This window comes from Paramisgurnus dabryanus, chromosome 12 (assembly GCF_030506205.2).
Source record: "Paramisgurnus dabryanus chromosome 12, PD_genome_1.1, whole genome shotgun sequence".
Classification (NCBI taxonomy): domain Eukaryota; kingdom Metazoa; phylum Chordata; class Actinopteri; order Cypriniformes; family Cobitidae; genus Paramisgurnus; species Paramisgurnus dabryanus.
The window spans coordinates 4,779,289-4,799,731 of record NC_133348.1 but is presented as its reverse complement, the minus strand read 5'-3'; the positions used below and the strand labels follow the sequence as shown (position 1 = coordinate 4,799,731).

The window sequence follows — 20,443 nt, the reverse complement described above, 5'->3', positions numbered from 1 at the left end:
ATTCCTGTATAAAACATGAACAAATACATACAGTGAACCACAGTATTTTTATTATCTGAAAGACATTTGACACTAATATTTATTTTTCCTATGAGAAAATCAGCCACAAATCGAACACTGTAAACTGAAAGGGTATTTTAGTTTTAGGAATAATTGGAAAAAATCTGTGGAATTCTGCGGGATGGTTTTAAATTAAAGAATTTAAGCTATTAAATATTACAACATTTCATCTAAAATAATTACTTTTTAAAGGCTTACAATTAAAATGAATACACCAAACCAATGAGTCCTCTGAATTAAACTGGACCAACATGAACTAGATAATGTGCATGTCAAGATAGAATTCTAGTTTGTAGCCTATATAAATTGACATATATTATTGTTTATATATATTATAGCAGAATAAAAAGCTTGTGTTAATACGTTCTCATTATGAATTAAGCACGTATGAAGATAATTTCATCATTTTGACAACGCAATGTAAACTTTACATTAAACATAACAAGAGCATTCGTCTTGTAAACTGATTTGAAATGATGATGTGCTGACTGTCGCGTCACATAGACGACAGAGACAAGTAAGATCTGCGGTGAAACTCAGTGGTAAGTTTTATTTCATCTCATATATTAAACGGTTCATGCTCTTGTCATTAAAAACAATCACAGCAAACAGCACACGCAGGGTTTATGTACTTATCAATGCTGCTCACAAACGCGCGGGGCTATGTATGTTTGCTTGTTGTCAATGACGGCACTGGTCACAAACACGCTCAAGCGCGGGTTACGTGTGCTTGTCAATCACGGGCATTAAATCTGCGGAGTTCTCCGCGGAAATCTGCGGGCGTGGATTCGGTTGAGACATGTCGATGTTTTATTAGTCTGAAATACTAACAAACAGCGGACATATACGGCTGCATGCTTTCATTCCTTCGCCGCTCTAAGTAAACAATGGTTGCGTCACGCATGAGGTAACTTCCTGGTGTTCGCATTCAGAGCAGCGAAGAAGAAATGAGTTTTGCTTTGCAGCGTTAGCTTTAGTGTTAGCTATAACGGGCATAACTACGTTTATTAAGAAAATGGTATCGGATCGGTACATGGGGTCAAGTACTCGCCGATTCCGATGCCAGAATTTTTTGTGGTATCGGCCGTATTTCCGATACTGGTATCGGAATCGGAACAACTCTAGCCATGACTATCGGCTGATAGCCAATAGTGTGAAAAAACTGCTTTTATCGGCCGATATATCGGCGCATTTCTAAATAATATTGACTTGTAAAGCTATTATGATAACAGTATCTGGTTCAGAAACTACAAATCCTTGAAAGAATATTTCTCTGTTGTGACCTTTGCTTGCTAACCTTAAATCGCTGTTACCTGGAACTTTTAGTGACCATAAGTAAGGGATAATGTAGAGGCAGCCGGTAGTTATCGCAAAATAAGCCCCGACAGTGTGATCAGGACCCGACGCGAAGCGGATTATTACACGGCTACTTGCCACATAAGGAAAAAAAACTGGACATGAATATGAATTTGAAACATTTTATTGGCATATTTGTTTTAAATAAACATTCTTTTCTTTCCGCGAAACGATATAGTACCACCATTGTTAATTGTGGTTGTCCAGTGTTTGTCACAAGATGGCCCAAACGGTAATCTTTATTGGCGCGGAGGGATTTTAAACATACAAGTAGTACCGGCTATGCGTTATTACTTTGGAGCGGTTATTATTTGAAAAGAACAAACCTGCAAATGTCTCAACTGACCAATCAGAATCAAGCATTCCAGAGAGCCGTGTAATAAGAGGTCATATATTTCTACTTGAATGGGGTAATAATGAAATCTCCAAAACTGTTTCAATAACATACGTCTGTTAACAAATTAAATTATATTTATATTGTGCTTCTTTAGCTCAAATCATGCAAAAATGTATTAATCAGTTGAATCAGGAAACAAAAAGCCATTTTTAACTGTAAGGCGGGACAACAGCTGCCTATTTGTCATTATAAATTCTCCCATTCGTTTTTATACACAACAGCCTGTCTCTTGTAATACAAAATCTGATATAAATCTGCTAATAAAAGTAACCTTTCAAAAGAGAAGGTCAATAGAGATTTCCATTGTATTGAGCTGTAAATGAGAGCAACAAAACAACATGCTGTCATACAAAAACTCCCAGACCTCCTTATTCTTGCTAGCGTGTTATAGATGGAGAGATTTTAACCTTTAAAGAACCAATATCTGACTACAGGTCATGTGGGAACTAAAGCAGTTATTCAAATATATCAACGTCTGAAAAAATAAAATAAAGATTTACGGCTGTGCACAAATTTATCAGGCACCATCCCATTGATTTATGCAGACCTTTGGGCAAAGTATTTGTGCTTCTCTAAGAAAAAAGTTAGTGGCAGAAATTTGATCCATTACAGGACAACCTGTGCTTTTTTATTTTTAAATCTCTACGAATTCCTCAATCACAAATACAGACCTCTGAGTCAATTATTAAAGCATTTCAGCTTGACATTAAAAAATAAATGTGAAGGCTGTTCATTTTGGAAAGCATGGTTAGCAGCAGTGGCGGCCGGTGACTTGTTTTTGAGGGCGCTCGATGCGAAGTTCGTCACAACATGTATGTAGCCCATCATGTGTGTGGTTCGTAATTTCAAAATGTATGTTCTGCGTATCGAGTTATCCGTTGTGCATCACGTGTCTTGTCAAAATAAGTGCCTGCTGCAGATGCGTCTAAAGGGTTTATGATAAAAGAGACGCTCGCGTTTGCCAGATACTCACATAATCTCATGCGTAATCAGAGTTTACTGTTAGGGGAGTGTCTTGCGTGTATTTTGTGAAAGTGAGCGTCTTTTTTATCATAAACGGTTTTGATGTGTGTGCAGCAGGCACTTATTTTGACGAAACACATGATGCAATGGTTCACATTGGAAAGCATTTTTTGAATTTGCGCCCCTCGGATGAGCAGTCACGAGCCGCCACTGGTTAGCAGAATATGTAGCAAAATTATAATTAAAAACAAAGAATATTTATACTTTACAACAATTACCTCTAAAATATTGTAAACTTGCTATGTTTCTGTGCAATATATGCATAAAATGTTCACAAATAATGTTTTTTAATTTTTTAATCACATACTCACAATATCAATATAAGGTCAAATATTCTCTTATGTAAAATAATCATTTCAGTATTGCTCGCTCCATTTCAACATGCTTGTCAACATAACGGCAAACTCATAAGAAAAGATGGATGTGGAGGTTTGGGGGGGCACATATTTTCATATATGTATGTAGCGGGGGCCCCAAGGGAAAAGATTGGGAACCACTGATCTGATCTATATGATACGAGTCCTAGTTTAATATCAAGAAGACATCCTCACAGTGAATAATACTGCATACGGATAAAAAACATCCCCCCATTGCACTGCTGCTGAACTTACGCAAATAGTTACACATAACAGACTGCATTACCCAAACTAGAAACTGAAATCTGGCTGAAATGACATTTATGTTCTCATGTGACATGCAGTTAAAACTACAGCAGTCAATCGACTGTAACTAACAAAACAGCCTTACTTGCCTTTTCAAACAAAACATTTGGCAGGTAAAACGATGCAAAAGTCGATCAAGTGAAGAATCCTGGAAATAAAAGTGAGGAATTATTCAATGAATCAAAATATAAAACACGCATTCTCACGCCAAAGCTTTAACGCTACCGTACCGCTTAGAACCTGCCAAGAAACCTATAAAGATCTGTTTCCTAGACTGCTCAAGCTGTGATAATCCTTCAAAAACTTCCAGTGACATGTCACCCCTACTACATAAACCAATTTTCACCCTGTCAGAATATCCCATGGTGCAAAACGTCAAGTGAGATACAACACAGGGAGCTACAGGAATGTATAAAAACATTGCACGATAAACCTTCAAGATTTGTGTGGTTTCGGATGTGGTTGTAACAAACAGATTGCAACAGTAAGCGTGCTTAACCTAAATACGGCATGGCACATCTGAAAATACCACGGCCTATTAAAGCAGAAGATTATGTTAGTGGTTTCTAACGGCCAGGGCTCAGTAATCCAATTATGTGAGTTAAGGGCTAAATGGACAGAGCTAAAGCAGCGGAAAATGCCAGAATAGAACTTTTAGGACACGGGGAGCACAACTAAATTTGGACCCACATCGATAAAGTAAATAAAAGGTTACAGCATATCGGTACATGGAAACTTAAGACAGTAATGGCCTGATAGGCTTGCTTTATGAACATGTCTAGGGGGAATGCTGTAACAAATGGGGTCGAATTTGGCGGAAAATATTTCACTTGTCACCGACAAAAACACAGCAGCACCCTGACAAGAGAGTAGAGCCCGAGGGGGCAAATGGGCTAAGCAATGAGTCACGTATAAAATGCGATAAGAGGCAGATAAAACAATAAATTGATCTCGTAGCGCACGCCGGCCAGATGCAGCATGTTCGAATTAGAGATCTGGCCGCCTCGATGAGCACAGGCTCATGTCCAATCAGACACCTGCAGAGCCAGGAGAGACGGGCCAAGCGTACCCTTCACCTCGCAAACCCCCTCCAGACAGGCACCTGTGGGGCGGGGCGTTTTCGAGCACTCGGATGCCAACAGGTTGTTGGATTCATGCGACATTAAAAAGCAATCACCGAACTTATGTCCAAAAACCTTATCTGAAGGATTTTAAACAAGGTCTAGAACATTAACCCTTAAAAGTTTGTCACTAATAGAGCAGTGGTTCTCAAACTGGGGGCCGGGGCGAGATGGTGCCAGGGGGCCATGAAATTTCATAAAATACATTAGGCTACTAACCAACAGCACTACTTAATGTTTTGTTTAATTAAAATGTTACGTTTTGGAACAGTTTTAAGTTAAGTTTTCTTTGGAGGGGGCGCAAAGGAAAGCACTGTACACAAGGTTGACCACACGCTAAAAAAAGTGGGAGTGGGAGAACCACTGTAATAGAGACATATGGCTCCATATTTCCAACTGGGTTTGCGACGGTGGTGCTATAGTGTGAAATTGCAGCTTAGTGAAGCTTGTTTCAGCTTCGTCTAGTGAAATGAGTCAGATTCCTCCAACCGTCTGACCTTAAACCCCCATACTGCCGCCGGCGGAGCTGAAACAGGATAACAATACGCTATTTCAAGCACATTAGACTGTCACACAAACCAATTTTACCCCTCACAGCGGTGCCTAATCACATAAAATTAGGAATGTGAAATAAATTGGCAATAACTTCATCAGTTTTGAAGTCATTAAGTCAATAGAAATGAGTCTAAATTGTGAAGCCTGTATAAAAACTGAAGGGGCCAGATGTGAGAGCAGATTCGCCAATGCAAATTTTGCCCTTATCAGCGTGAAGACACAGAGGTCAAGCCGTTTGACGGACAAGGCATTTGTGGAAAGGGTAAATGAAGGACTGATTTTTCATATAGACTGCTTGGAATAATTAAAGCATGCAGATGAAGCAGGACTTCATTTCCTTCACTGAAAGCAGCTCTATCTGTCAGGGTAATGGATTTTTGGTTTTCAGGCACGGACACACGCAGCGTTTCTAATTCTCCTTGTAGTTATTTAGAGAGCTCCAGCGTTTCTCTTTCTCTGGTATCAGTCAATAAAGTTTTCCTCTGATTACTGGGTAATATGAAGTAATGACTGCGCTTTTCCCCGGTGCAAGCTTTTATATAGGACAGTTTACATTAATGGGGCTAATCGGGTCAGAAAAAGGTTTTGATTTGGCCATAGATAGTAAAATAAACAGGATTTCTAGCCAATAAACAATACAGTACAATGTATTCTGGCTATATGCGGCTGTCCTAGGTGGAAAGTTCGTTGTCTGTACTTCTCCAGTTGCACTGATTTCACGTCGGTGTGCTGTGATGCATTTTTTTGATTGATAATTTAATGTCAAACCACTTTTGATTTCTGGAAGTGTTCTCTCCTCATACCCAACGAAATTAACCGCACTGGTAACATGTTCCCATGCAGATTTGTTTTCTTTTGTTAGTCATTTCTCCCGCACTAAGTGAACCAAACAGTATGTGTTATTTGGATTCAACCACATCCACCAGTAACTCAATTTGTGTGTCTGTAAAGATCCTCTTTTTAGCTCTCTTTGCCATTATTGCCGTGAGGGAAAAAGCACAACTACATGACTTAAAAAGGGAGGTGTTGTCACCATGGTTCACTGGAGGCATTTCAGAATGCAAATGACCATGAACGTGCACGAGCATGGTGCTTAAGGACACATGTGATTTATCATCAAGGTTAACTTAGGGGTTGTGCACACCAAAACTTTTAAACGTGTCTGAAAATGCATGGAGGACGCCGAACGCCATCTGAGTCCCAGCTTTCTTCCGCTGAGCGCTTTGGTAGCTCTTATACTTCAGCTGTGAGCCAGTTGGTTTGCTATCGTAATGTCCCGCCCATCCTCCACTGTGATTGGATGGCTGTGTGAGAACTGATATTGACAAGCAGAGCTTTTCACCCAAAGTTGAATATTTTTCAACTCATGGCGCTCAGTGCTGAGCGCGGAAAAAACCCCAATCGCCGGTTTCAGTGCGGAAGAAAACCGCTACGTGCTGGCTTTTTGGAAAATCGCCGAGCTTCCTATGAAAAAAATTGAAAACAGGCGCCGGCCGCAGGCGTTAAATCTTTGGTGTGCACGCCTTCTTACTGATATGCGTAAGAACCATGTGCGCACATTTGATAAATACAGATATTTTTACAGATCATTTCATTCGTAAAGCAAATATAGAACATTTTCTACGCACAGTAGATAAATGAGGCCCCTGGAATGTATTCAAATATATTTTGTAGTAAAAACACGGTTTCATGGCGACTTTAAAATCTTATCTGTCTGCCAAACCATTCCACACAATTGTGATCTATGCCCATCGTCTCCCTCGTCTTTAGGAAACCAAAACATTTTATTTTTGATAAGTTATTTATTTCAGATATCAGTTTAGCCATTAGCCAAACCAACAGACAAATAAATACCAGCCAGAAGTTCACTTCGATTCAGTTGCGTAACCGCGATAATGCACGTGTGTCCAATGAAACTGTTTATACACAGCTCATGATATAAGTTACGTGCTCTTCAGTTTCTGATTGGCTGTCTGTTGCGAAGCATCAATTCATAACATTCTAACTCTGCTTTGTTTCGCACTATACACAAAAGTACACAATACCGCAAAAGTGGTGCTAACCCTGATTCGAAGCAGGGTTTTCTGACCCCTGGTAAAATGCAGTGTTTAGAATGAAGATAACCAAAGGATAGAAAAGCCCTCGAAGAATTTCAAACTAAACTATGAAATTCAAACTATGTAAAGTGTTGCCTCAAATATTTGTGGATGACTAATAATAGCAATGGCACAATAAGTAAGGGATAATGTAGAGGCAGCCGGTAGTTATCGGGAAATAAGCCCCGACAGTGTGATCAGGACCCGACGCGAAGCCGGCTGCCTCTACATTATCCCGCTTATTACAGGGCTACTTGTCACATAAGAAAAAAAACGGACATGAATATGAATTTGAAACATTTTATTGGCATATTTGTTTTAAATTAACATTTTTATCCTTCCGCGAAACTTTGCACAGATGCATAAAATGATCGTAATACCTTATTAAGATCCTCTGCTTCATACTTGTCTGTCTCCATTTTTTCTCTTTTAGCCAGTCTTTGAGAAGTTTTAATGCCCATTCTCTATTTTTTTGTGTGTTGGCTGCGTAGCTGTCATGCTCTATTTTGTCAAGTTCAGTCTCAGTAAGCTGTCTGTGTCTTGTCGTGGTTGTCCAGTGTTTGTCACAAGATGGCGCCAAACAGACAGTAATCTTTATTGATCTTTATTGGCGCGGAGCGATTTTACTCGTACAAGTAGTACCGGCTATGCGTTATTACTTTGGAGCGGTTATTATTTGAAAAGAACGAACCTGCAAATGTCTCAACTGACCAATCAGAATCAAGCATTCCAGAGAGCCGTGTAATAAAGTAAATCAATCTGCATAATGTGATATTAGGTTTGCCAAAGAAAAATTTAAAACGCACAATTTAAATCAATGCTAATTAACAATGACACAGAACCTATAGGATGTCCACTGCTGACAGCTTTTGGAAAACACCATGCAGTAGGATCTTAAAAAACCCATGGAGATTTGGATACTGTTCTTCATCTTCTGTACTGCAGCTCGCCTCTCAGCGTTGATAGCTCTGCCTCTCGCTGCAAATGTACCAGAAACTGATAGAAACACAAAGTCTGAGAGCAGATTCCTCCTGAGGTTTCTTTTAGCTTTGCTTTCTTCTCCTCCTGGTAGGCTAGGCTTGTTCTTAACGGCATAATTCATAAAATATATACTGTTCCTGTCATACAGTTATGAGTCTAATATGTTTTCACAGCACTCGGAAGCTATTCACTGTTAAAGAAACGTAATTTTCTTTATGTATGGCCCTGTTTTGCAATTCTGAACCCACCACGCTGAATTTAAAGAAAGTTACTCAGGGGGTAACGTAGATAAATTGACCTCGCTTTTAACAGCAGGAAAATCTGGCCCGTTGGGAATGGAAAGGCAGACAGTAATATTTGTTAATGTATGAAAAACTAATTCAATTGGCTTAGTTTGCACAGGAAGAGTTATAATGCTGATTAACTGCTTGACCAAGCTCATAACATTAATAACACAAACAGGCCATTATATGGGTGAAACACTTCAACATACCTGGTCATACCTGATTAAAATTCAAGTCTCAGGTGGATCTCTGTACTCCTGAATTCACACATTTCTGCTACAATAGCAGCTGAATGTACACACTATATAAAAAGATTTGTTGGTTCAACTTTAAAAAGTAAGTTACCTGGTTGCCTAAAAGGGGATATTTCAAAAGACTTTTTAAAGATGTGAAATAAATCTTTGGTGTCTCCAGAGTACATATGTGAAGTTTTAGCTCAAAATACCTTATAGATAATTTATTAAAACATGTTAAAATTCCCAATTTGTAGGTGTGAGCAAAAATGTGCCATTTTGGGTGTCTCCTTTAACATGCAAATGAGCTGATCTCGGCACTAAATGGCTGTGTCGTGGTTGGATAGTGCAGATTAGGTGCGGTATTATCCCCTACTGACATCACAGGGGGAGCCTTTTAATTACCTATTTTTCACATGCTTGCAGAGATTGCTAGCCTGGGTTTCCCCATGCTGCCTTTTACACAAATTTATTCACGCTGCAAGTCTAGCATGGAAACCATGGACCATTTTTTCCCCTGAAATAGGGAACCAATCACAGAACAGGGAGGGAGCAGCAAGACGATGACGACGTCTATGCGACACACCGAAACAGTTTCGTTTATCCAACACAGCAGCAGACGCGAAGTTACTTTTCGATGCAGCCATATAAAGTGTTCTTTATAGGTTTAAACACAAGTTTATTTAAAAAAGAGCAACTTTTGGTGTTAAACTATTTTTTCATAGGACCAACCTGCTAGGCATCGTCGTCAACTAAGTCCATTTAACTTAGAAATGGTAAGTAGTATTTATTCATATTACATATGTCATTATGCCTGTAGCCTACCTACTGTGGTTGTCACAGTGCCACTAAGTTGTGTTGCTTTTCGATATCAATATACAGCTACCGGTTTAGTTGCATAGCTTTAAGCTATGTGCACACATACCCGATAAAAGTTGTTGATGCTTGAATTTATGTCGCTCTACATACGTCATCTGGTATAATTGAAACGATTGGCTATGAGCTACGTACAGACGCATGTGATAGACATTCGTAGCGCCCAATAAACGGCTCTGGATATTCATAAACCATGCCTCAAATATGAGAAAATGAGCATGTGGCACATTTTCAAGGAGACTGGTCTGGAGTTAGCCAGGCTAAGAGATGCAGGGTTGATGAAAAAAGTCAGATTTTCATGATGTCCCCTTTAAAAATAATTAATTCAACTTAAAAATATTAGTTTACTCAAAAAATGTGAATTTTTTTAATGTTTTTAAGTTGAATTAACTTGCTTTTTTTAGTTGAACCAACTTTTTTTTCAGTGCACAAGCACAACAAAGTAGGCCTATGCAGTCAACCAGTTCACAAAAAATAAACAAAAATGTGATGAAATATATTCAGTTTCTATTGTTTGTGGTTTTATTGTAAGCTATAATATTTGTAATATTGAACACGTCAGCATGAGTAATATCAGAATAAAATACAATAACGTTTCCATATCGCTTGCCTTTGAGCCACTGCTTGCTACGGCGGATCACAAAGAACGACGAACGGGTACAAGATGTCACCAAAAACACATGCATCAACAATCAATTATCTTTACAAGCCTAGACAACAGACAATTTTCTACATGTCAATCATGTTTGGGTGCAAGTCTGACTATGTAGTGCTTCACAAAGAACAAAGATCTTTCAGTAGAAAATGATCTCACTTTGAACTGCATCTCTATTCTATCTGAATAAGCTTAAAAAGAAGAGAGGTGCATTATGGGAAAATGAGAGCTCTAGTAGAGGTGTAGTTGAAAATGAGAGGAAAATAATTGACAGCTGGAGCTTTTTGCACTTTTACATCTAATGCACCGTGGCCTGTGGAGAGACGCATCAAGATCACAGAGCAGAATATATGCACTTATTGCCACTTATCACCTGCGCATACGTTAATCTCAGAGGCTGTCTGAGCCCACAAGCTGCCTTCACAGGACTTCCAATTTTTTTGGTTCAAGTTCTGTTTATTTCCCATATGTGGCGTGCACAAAATAACTACAGAGTTTACACTGACTGGTCCCAGCCAGAAGCTGAAAATAAAGTAAACTGTCTTCGTTTTGTAAGCCAACATGTTGCAGGGCCCCATATTGTACAGAGGAAATTGCTTGTCATGCTCTATCAGAGGAGGGAAGATCTTTTGCTAATAGCAGGTGCACCGGGCGTCTGGGGTATTCGTACGAATGAGCGCAAAACAAGTCAGTTAGCTTCAAGCAAGAAAAAAATTATGCATTCACGATCAACTGAATAATGTAGCTTTCATGCGACACTCCCTAAAGTTTCATTCCTCTGCTCGTTGCAGTCAAATTATCCGAGCTGCTCGACACAGCTGGCAACAGGCGTTGTGTTAATCGCCATATGACTTCCATCATCCTAAAAACAGTGCTGCAAACAATCTAAAACCGGGAAATGGGCAAATTAACGTAATTGAAAATGCCGCATTAAGCAACTCGTAGACGATTCATTGTTGGGAAGAACGGCACTTGCGTTATGCGAACGGTACACAATAGCCGTGTCACTCGGCACAGCATGCCGCCATTAAAAATGCATGCGCGACTTCAGCATTGTTTAATGGACGACAAAAGCATGAAGCATGTATTTACAGTAGAGATGTCTCTTGACAAAAATGAATGACTTTGGACTTGGTGTTAAGATGACTAATTTCCTCTGCCACACTGTAAACAAGTCAAATGCATTTTTAATCATTTCAGGGAAAAATAATGAACTACCGGCCCGATGACTGTTAATGAGCTGTAATAAACTTGGTAATGGAGAAAACCTCTCAGAAAAACACATCCGAAAATATTCACATCCGCACCAGAATGTATAGACTCCATCAAAGACATGCACTATATGAAGGTCTGAGCCACAGTTATGATGAAGCAGATGTTCTGATCATTATTAATGATGGCATCATTTATCCCGCTCTGCCCTGCCCGCAGAGCACTTCAAAATTCATCCAATTATGTCTCGTAAGCAGCTTTAATCAGATTGCCAATGTTTGGAGCTTGCTAGGCAGCGACAAACAATAAGGTAGTAGGCTTTGTTGTAGCGTTTCACTGTAAACCCAAAATCTAATAAGAAGACCTACACATTTTTCATTTTATTCCTCATTTAAGCAGGGAAATATTATTTACATGTTATCAAATGTTAGGCCCCCTAAAAACAAACTCTAAACCCCTTGACGGATTAAAAACACAGTTCTGCTGGAAAACAATGCCTATATTAAACTTTTCAAGAAATGCTTTCTTGTAAAGGAACAGTTTACCATTTGTATGTGCAATAGTGTGTATAAACAGGGGCGGAGTGACAGTCGGGACTTTTCCCGGTGGGCCGGTAGTGTTTTAAGGCCGCGAGGGCCGGACTGATACATTGAGAGTTATAGCAACTCCTTCTGGCGGCCTGATGTGCGTCCGCTTCTATAGGGGGATCAGTGAGCGGCCCCTCCCCAAATGGAATAGCCTGTCAGCCTTTGATGTTAAATGGCGTTGAACACCTGTTTATTGCAGTACGTATGTGGTCGGATCCATCAAGCGGATAAACTATAGTAGTATAGTGATAGTAGTAAGTGTTGATTAAGGATGTTTAAAATCTCTAGCCTGGTGGTCAGGACAGGAATTGATCAAATCAGCACATTTGCAAAGGTTTATTTATCTCCACATATATCATAAATAAAAATTAGCAGGGTAACTTTGCAGTTTACCACATTATATATGTCCTACTATGTGATTTCCATATTATAGATGAGAGTATTAAATGCCAATATGGCAATAAATATCCTCACAACATTATTATTTCTTAAAACTCAAAAATTATTTTCAACGGAACTGTATTCTTACAGTTATTCAAAGATGCACACATTATTCCGCATATGATTTGAATATTAGACGAATTATAAAAATCGGCAATGAACGTATCATATGGCAATAAATATCTACACATAACTTAACATAACAGTATAATGAAATGAATAAACAGACAAGGAAGCAGGATTGACATGTAAATTGTATTATTATTACCGGAAAAAGAGCAATATTACTGAAATAAACTCTGAGGTAAATGCGCCCAACACGCTTTTAACCGCACTAACAATCTAAATAAGCAATAACAGTGAAAAAAAAAACATTATTATCTCTCAAAACTTTATATGACAAAAATTATATTAAAAGTAAATGTATTCTTACATTTCTTTAAAACAGATGTAATTTTGTATAGTTACTCATTTAGGAAAATTAGCCATGATTTTATTATTATTTTTATTTTTTTGGCAGATAAATTACGATTTGTATTACCGTAGTTTACAAATACTAGTTTTTTTTTTTTACCACGGGGGGGCAACCCGGTAGATTTTTTGGTCCCACTCCGCCCCGTGTATAAAGTACTCTCCATGTGCACAAGACACTTAACATTTCTCGCTGCTACAAATGTATGCTTACATATACATACACCAAAGCCTGCCTATTATATTCTAAAGCCCTTTATATCATTATGCACCATTTACATCCACATAAATTCCCTTTCTGAATTGTTTCCCTGTATAATTCCCTATGCACTGTGTTTACATACCGATTAATGCTTGTTTAAAGCAAATTATGTATGGACGATATATGTATAGTTTAGCCTGGGATACACTGCAGGATTTTTGCACTCCTTTAAGATCATTAACTTATCACACTGTGCGACATTGATAGTTTAAACTTGGGTACGACAAGCATATAGACAGCATTTTGATGACATGGAGGCTTCAACGGTTTGCAACGTCACCAGTATGCGCTAGTGGTAAATAAATACCAGTATGCAGGTAGTAGAAGCAAACACACTGTGCGTTGATCATGCGGAATTTCTGACACTGTCAGAAAACTATTGTAGGCGATCTTTGGTTGCAATACCGGGAAGGTGCCCATTTTTGAACCTCTCTCACTGTACAACATAGTTGTCCTCATGTTGTCCTAAATCTGAATGAATTTCTTTGAACACAAAAAGAAGATATTTTGATAAATGATGGTAAGCACACAGCTGTTTGGAACCATTGACTTCCATAGTAGGAAAACAAATATTATGGAAGTATTGTGATAAATGATGAAGATATTTTGATGATAACCACACAGTTGATGGTACCCATTGAATTCAAACTGTATTTGTTTTTTCTACTATGGAAGTCAATGGTTACCATCAACTGTGTGCTTATAATCATTTATCAATGTCATCTTTTGTGTTCATCAGAAAAAATAAATTAATTCAGATTTACAACAACATGAGGATGAGAAAATGATGACAAAATTTTCATTTTTGGGTGAACTATCTCTTTAAATGTGTTGCATTTTGGTCATGTGTCGTGTCTCTACATGACAAAGAAGCTCACTCGAACTTGAAAGCCAAAATTACTGATTCTTCAAAGCTTAACCATTAATTCACAAGCCATTCTTGCAAATTTCAACAAAAGAGCAATAACAAAAGAAAACAAGGAAAACCTTCTGACATGTGCAAAATGTAAAATAAAAGCAAAATAATTTTTTCCAACGAATAATGCAAAAAAATTTCACAGCAAATCTGCATCTGTAGTATTGCATTGTATGTTAAACTGGAGAACTGCATGTGTGATTTTAGTTCAAATATTAAAGATAAAGTGCTGTAACAGTTTGAAAGCAGCCACCCGTTGTGTAGCCGTCTTCAGGTCTGAAATTCCAGCTGTGCACATAATCATTTAATGACTTCATGAGACTTTGGAGAGCTCTACTAAGACAAATCCTCCATAAACGCAATATTAAAAAGCTCACTAAATGCAAAAAGGGTCTTTTAGCACTATTTACATAAATCTCTCACAGAATAACTTTATGTTCAAAACAAAAACTGAGCATTAAAAATGTAATTTGGAGGAAAGGGGTTGTTGTCTCAATCGAATTCTGATAAAGTAATGTCAAATTCACTTACTGTACACACTGAGAAAATAACACTTAAAAAAAAAATTATTTTATAAGTGAGCTGCTGCTTTACAATAAATGTTGAGGTTTTTCTGAATGATCATGACTCATGAGCTGCAATAAAGCTAAAAATAAGCATTCATGCTGCTGATCTGTGGCAAGAAAATAAATCTACAGTCTCTGCATGTACCCAGCACACAACCCTACATGTGGGATTTATGTAAAATGAGTAATAGCACAAACGGAAGAAAGAAAAAAATCAATGCATCCATTAAAGAGTTAAGTGCTATGTTCTGACAGGTGGCTCTGTCCCAGGCTGTTCATGTCAGTGATGGAAACCCGCCCGGGCGTAAATAATGCACAAATAAATCAGCCTAATATTAATCCTTTCATCGTAGAGGGGAGTAAACCACAGCAGGTCTAAATCACAGCAAACGTCGTCGGTTTCTGATCGTAGCGTGTGCCGTATTTGCATGAAGGCCGTCTCTCAAGACGATGAAAGATTCATCAAAGGCCAGAGTGTTGCTTTGAGGGCCAGCCAAGATGCTGAAGTCCTTAGCGGGCAGAGAAGTAATCAACAACTTTTTCATTTTAGCACCACGTCCACCATCTGATTTGACAGCTCTAAATTCTCCTAAAAAGCCCAAACATATCTGAGGAATAAGAAAAAAATACACGTATACTGTGTCCTCCAGCGATGACTCCAGCGAATCCTATAATGGGTTCGCTCTCCAAAAGATTACATTTTTCAAAGCGCAGTAAGAATTTAGGCCAGACACATTCACAAAGATCTCCTGCTGTGGCTTAACAATGTGACGGGGCTACCTGAAGCTCATCTTTTCTAATCAACATTTCTCAGTTCAGGGCACACATTATTATGAAGGTAGGTAGGAGGGCGTCTCATTATCCTGAGTCTTTGAGATTATCACACTGAAGGACTTTCATCAGTCAAGTGCTTGAGTCTTGAACTGTGTGCTGCCCACATGGTATTCAACAATTGGGTATGTTGTGCCTTCAAAGTAACTACGCAGTGATGAAACGGGACTGTGGGTCATGCTCATGAAAAATTTATATTTTGCAATGCACTGTAAGTTGCTTTGGATAAAAGCGTCTGCCAAATGCATAAAGGTAAATGATACAAGACACATGCTGTGCCGTAACACTACAAAAGTCATATAGACGGTTTCAGCAGTAACAACATAAACAAGCGGCTTTCGTGGTCAACACGTAACTTCCGGTAAACTCCGCTAAGAAAAAATAACAAAGTCCTTTTAAAGTAGTTTATTTATATAACAAGCAAAATAAACAACATGTAGAATGGCTAGTAAACCAAAACATTTGTTATTTTCTATGAGGTATTTGTGTAAGAGATCAATTTCAGCAACTAGTCAGAGCATTAAACAAACAGAAACTGGAAGTAAAGTTCGGACCAGACGCTTATCGCGTCACCGCACACGCATTAGATGAAACGGTCAATACACTGTTTTTAAGTCAGGGTTCCTACACCTTAGTTAACTTCAAATTCAAGGACCTTTCAAGGACTTTCCAGGTCCAATAACCTAAAAATCACAAAATGTGAGGACACATTTCAAGTGAGAGCAAGGTTACATTGTGTTACCTTTAAAGATACATTGTTACAGTTCCCTTTTCGAGGGAACTCGCGCTGTGTCACTACGGTGACACTTTGGGGACGCTTTCAAGGGTAAGTGCGTCTGAATGTGTATATCAAATTCAACCAATGGTGAGGCTTAATGACAAAGACAGGGTGACGTAAGAGCCAGGAAGTATCGCTCTCTGAAATATTGCCACAGATGGCGTTACAGAGATGCAGGAAGTATGGAAAGGGAGACGCAGCGTCTCGTTCCCTTCTCAGGGAACGACAGTTACATACGTAACCCGAGACGTTTTCATGTGTCAAACACAACTATGCAAAAAAGCATTTTGGTATGAATCAACATTCGCATACAGAAGATATAAGCATTTAAAGCTAACAGTTTAGCACGTGTGCTTAAAAAGTCAAGAAGTAAAGATATTATCCTACACTACACAGGAAAAAATATGGATATTTCCAGAAAACTTTTTGCATAAAAAAGATTCAAGCACGTTTAATGACCTGTATCTATGTATGTGTGTGTACCATGTATATAATAATTATGTATATATAAATACACGCATGTATAATCTTAAAAAATATATATATTTATATATTTATGTATTTTTAATTTATATATGTAAAAATAAAATTAAATATAAAAATTTATATAAACAATTATAATACACAGTACAAAAATTAATATCAGAAATAAACATCTTGGATGAAATGGGGATGAGTAAATTGTCAATTTTTTTATGAAAGCGGAATACCGGTATTGTTTTAAGGAACAAACAACAGATTAGTCACTTTTAAATAAAACTTCCTCAAATTTATCACATACATTATTATTTTAAGGAAATAACTCCTAAAAAGTTACATGATATGAACTCATGCCACCTATAGGGATGACACAAAGAAAATTCTGTAGCACAGCTACAGCTATTCTGTGTTAAGTCAAAGAAAAGGTCAGTCTGGAGATGAAAGACAGATGTTCAGCTGAAGGGCCTGCCTTACATCACCAAAGACACTATGATGATGCCACGCAAGTACAGGCCTGATGAGACTCACACAATGCTCCTGTTCCCCCTCCGGACGAATCTCTGTTCAGCACCGCGCAAATGAGAGCCTGCATTATCACTAAGAGCGCATTTGCTGTCGGCTGCATAGATAAAGCCCCGAGTATCAGCGGAAAATGCCACTCTTTCTATTCGAATCAGATCCTTTGCATTCAGCCATATGCTGCTGGGAAAATCTAATTTACAAGAGGGCAGATTGGAAATATGAGCGAAGTTCTGCATTAGCCTGATTCAATGAACGCTTGGAATTGCCTTGGCGTGTGCGCTTCAGGTCATAGTCCGGTATCCAGCATCTTTTGGTTTCAAAAGGCTTTCAATTTATCAGAGTGCACACAGACCTTTTTGGATATGCAGGGCCCTGGAATGAACTCTAAGTGGGAAGGCGGAGAGTGTGTGCGTGTGTGTTTGTTTGATTTGGCTCGATGTCCGGGCAAACAGCCGGACCACCGGGAGAAGGACCTGAGGCCTTCTTGCCTCTCTTGAGATGTGTGTTGTGCTCTGCCAACTTTAAATGTCACCGATTTTCAACAGACGCACACACACAGATTGTGAGAAACAGTCTTTAAACATGCGAAGGACCTGAGAACAAATGCATGCCGACTATAATTGACAGGCCGCCTGAAGGTAACTTGCATATCAAATGCTTTGGCAAAAAGCACACATTGATTGTGGCGGAGCATTGAAGAGTATCTGTATCTACATGCAATGTTTACGTACCTCTTTGCCTGAGAGATAATAAGCGGACAGCAGCCCTCCGACGAAACGGATGTTCACTTCAAAGACTGAGATTTCTGCATTCTGAGAGAATCAAAAAGAAACAAGAAAACAAAAGAGGACATGAATATTTCAGCTCATAAAAATACTGCAGCTGGCTTACCTTGAACCACAGACTGTAAAAACAGAATAAAGTATGGGTATTACTAAAAACATCTTCCCATAAACACACACACCAAATACAAGAAAAATAATACAACAGAGCTGTATTCTCATCTTAGCTGGAATTGAGCAAAGATAAAAACAAGCTCACGTTCATGTAAAATGTCTAGATGTTTTCTGTTTCATGTTCATGTTAGAGCTATAAAAGAAGTATACTGTAGCTGTCACTAGGGTGGTACCATTTCAAAAAGTGCCCCTTTGTACCTCAGAGGTACATATGAGTACCTCAAAAGTACGTAATGGTACCTAATGTATACATATCTTTATCTAAATGGTACACATTAGGACATTTTAAAAGGGTATTTAAAAGGGTATTCCAAGTGACAGCTTGGGACCATTTTTGACAATTTTTCTGACAGTGAAGTACATACTTTTTTATATTTTAGTAGAATATCTCTTAGTAAAGTTATACGGTCATATTTAGCTGATGAAGAGAATAATTACCCAATATTACCCACGGTACCCTGTTTCTAAAGGAGACCTTTCAAAATACTTTTTTAAAATGTAAAATTAATCTTTGGTGTCCACAGAGTACATGTGAAGCCTTAGCTCAAAATACCCCATAGATAATTTATTATAGCATGTTAAAATTGACACTTCGTAGGTGTGAGCAAAAATTTGCCGTTTTTGGGTGTGTTCTTTAAAATGCAAATAAGTGATTCTCACGAAATTAGACTTGCGAGGTGTCATAAAAACATTTTGATAATAAAAGTAAATGCTATCAAAATAAAAAGCATACAGTACAAACATCTCTTCATTTACTATTTTGCACATGATTTCAAATGACATCATAAAAAACTATTTTGTTGTTTTTTCCACATTTAAGGGGAAAATTTTCATTACCGCAACAAGTCCATGACTGGATTTGGGTTCTTTGACATGGAAATATTTATAATTAAAATATATAAAAATAAAAAGCTTCACTGCATGTTATATTATAAACATTTACAGTAAAGAAACATGTGGTATGTGGTGATCATTGGTAAATGTAGAGACAATAATAAGGAATATAAATGTGTCCAAGACCAATTTTCTCATCCTCCGCAACAATTTTCAATCATTGGTTAAGACCTCAAGGAACTAACATTTTCAAAAAAAAAAAAAAAATGTTGAAAGGGACATAATTGACTGTGACACTCAAGATGGCTACCAGGTAAGCAGTCCTTATTTTTTCTCTCCAGATAAAATTAAAATTTTGTTTGTCGTAGTACCTAGACAACTTTTTAGTTCTCATTACCGAAACGTGAGTTTGTAAATGCATATATTTAAAGGAACAGTATGTAAGAAATGTATATCAATTAATCATAAAATGGCCCTGATATGTCACTAGACATTAAGAAATCATTTTCATTTCAAATACTTATATCACTGACAACAGTGGTCCGGCCAGGATATTGTCATTTAAAAAGTGGAGTTGCAGCCCTCAACTGATGTTTATGTTGTCATTTTGTGTATTGGACACCAGTTGTGTGATTGCAGTACCAGTTTTAGCCACAAGTTTTGTTATTGCAATACCAGTTTTGGCCACAATCCTACATACTGTTCCTTTAATGTAATATCATGTTGCGGTAATGATAATTTTTGATAATGATAATCTAAAAAATATAAATAATTCTATAGGAAATATTTTTAAATCCTCTAAAAATGTTTGGTTGGATAGTATAGATTAGTGGGCGGAATTATTATAATAAGATTCCCTTTTGACATCACAAGGGGAGCCACATTGCAATAACCTATTTTTCCGCATAACTAAGTTGCTAGGTTGATCTTTTTCACATTTTGTAGGTTAATAGAAGCACTGGGGACCCAATTATAGCACTTAAACATGGAAAAAGTCAGATTTTCATGATATGTCCCCTTTGATACAGTATATGAAGTTCATGAATATGTATTAGAAACTGTACAAACATTTGAATAAACTTAAAGGAATAGTTTACCCAAAATTAATTTCTTTATTCAGCTGAATAAATATTTTGATAAATGATGAAGAAGATATTTGATAAATGATGGTAAGCACACAGTTGGTGGTATCCATTGACTTCCATAAGCGGAATAACAAATACTATTGAAGTGAATGGGTACTGTCAACTGTGTGCTTACCATCATTAATCAAAATATCACAGTCTGT

At 37.8% G+C, this 20,443-nt stretch overlaps 1 protein-coding gene across 1 annotated transcript in view; it reads right to left on the bottom strand.

Annotated features, from left to right (window-relative positions):
• Positions 1–20,443, bottom strand: part of man1a1 (mannosidase, alpha, class 1A, member 1) — a 176,581-nt gene that overhangs the window by 96,848 nt on the left and 59,290 nt on the right. The window contains exon 4 of the mRNA XM_065256245.2: positions 18,097–18,177. Within this exon, the coding sequence (XP_065112317.1) occupies positions 18,097–18,177 (81 nt within the window). The remainder of the gene's footprint in view (positions 1–18,096; positions 18,178–20,443) is intronic.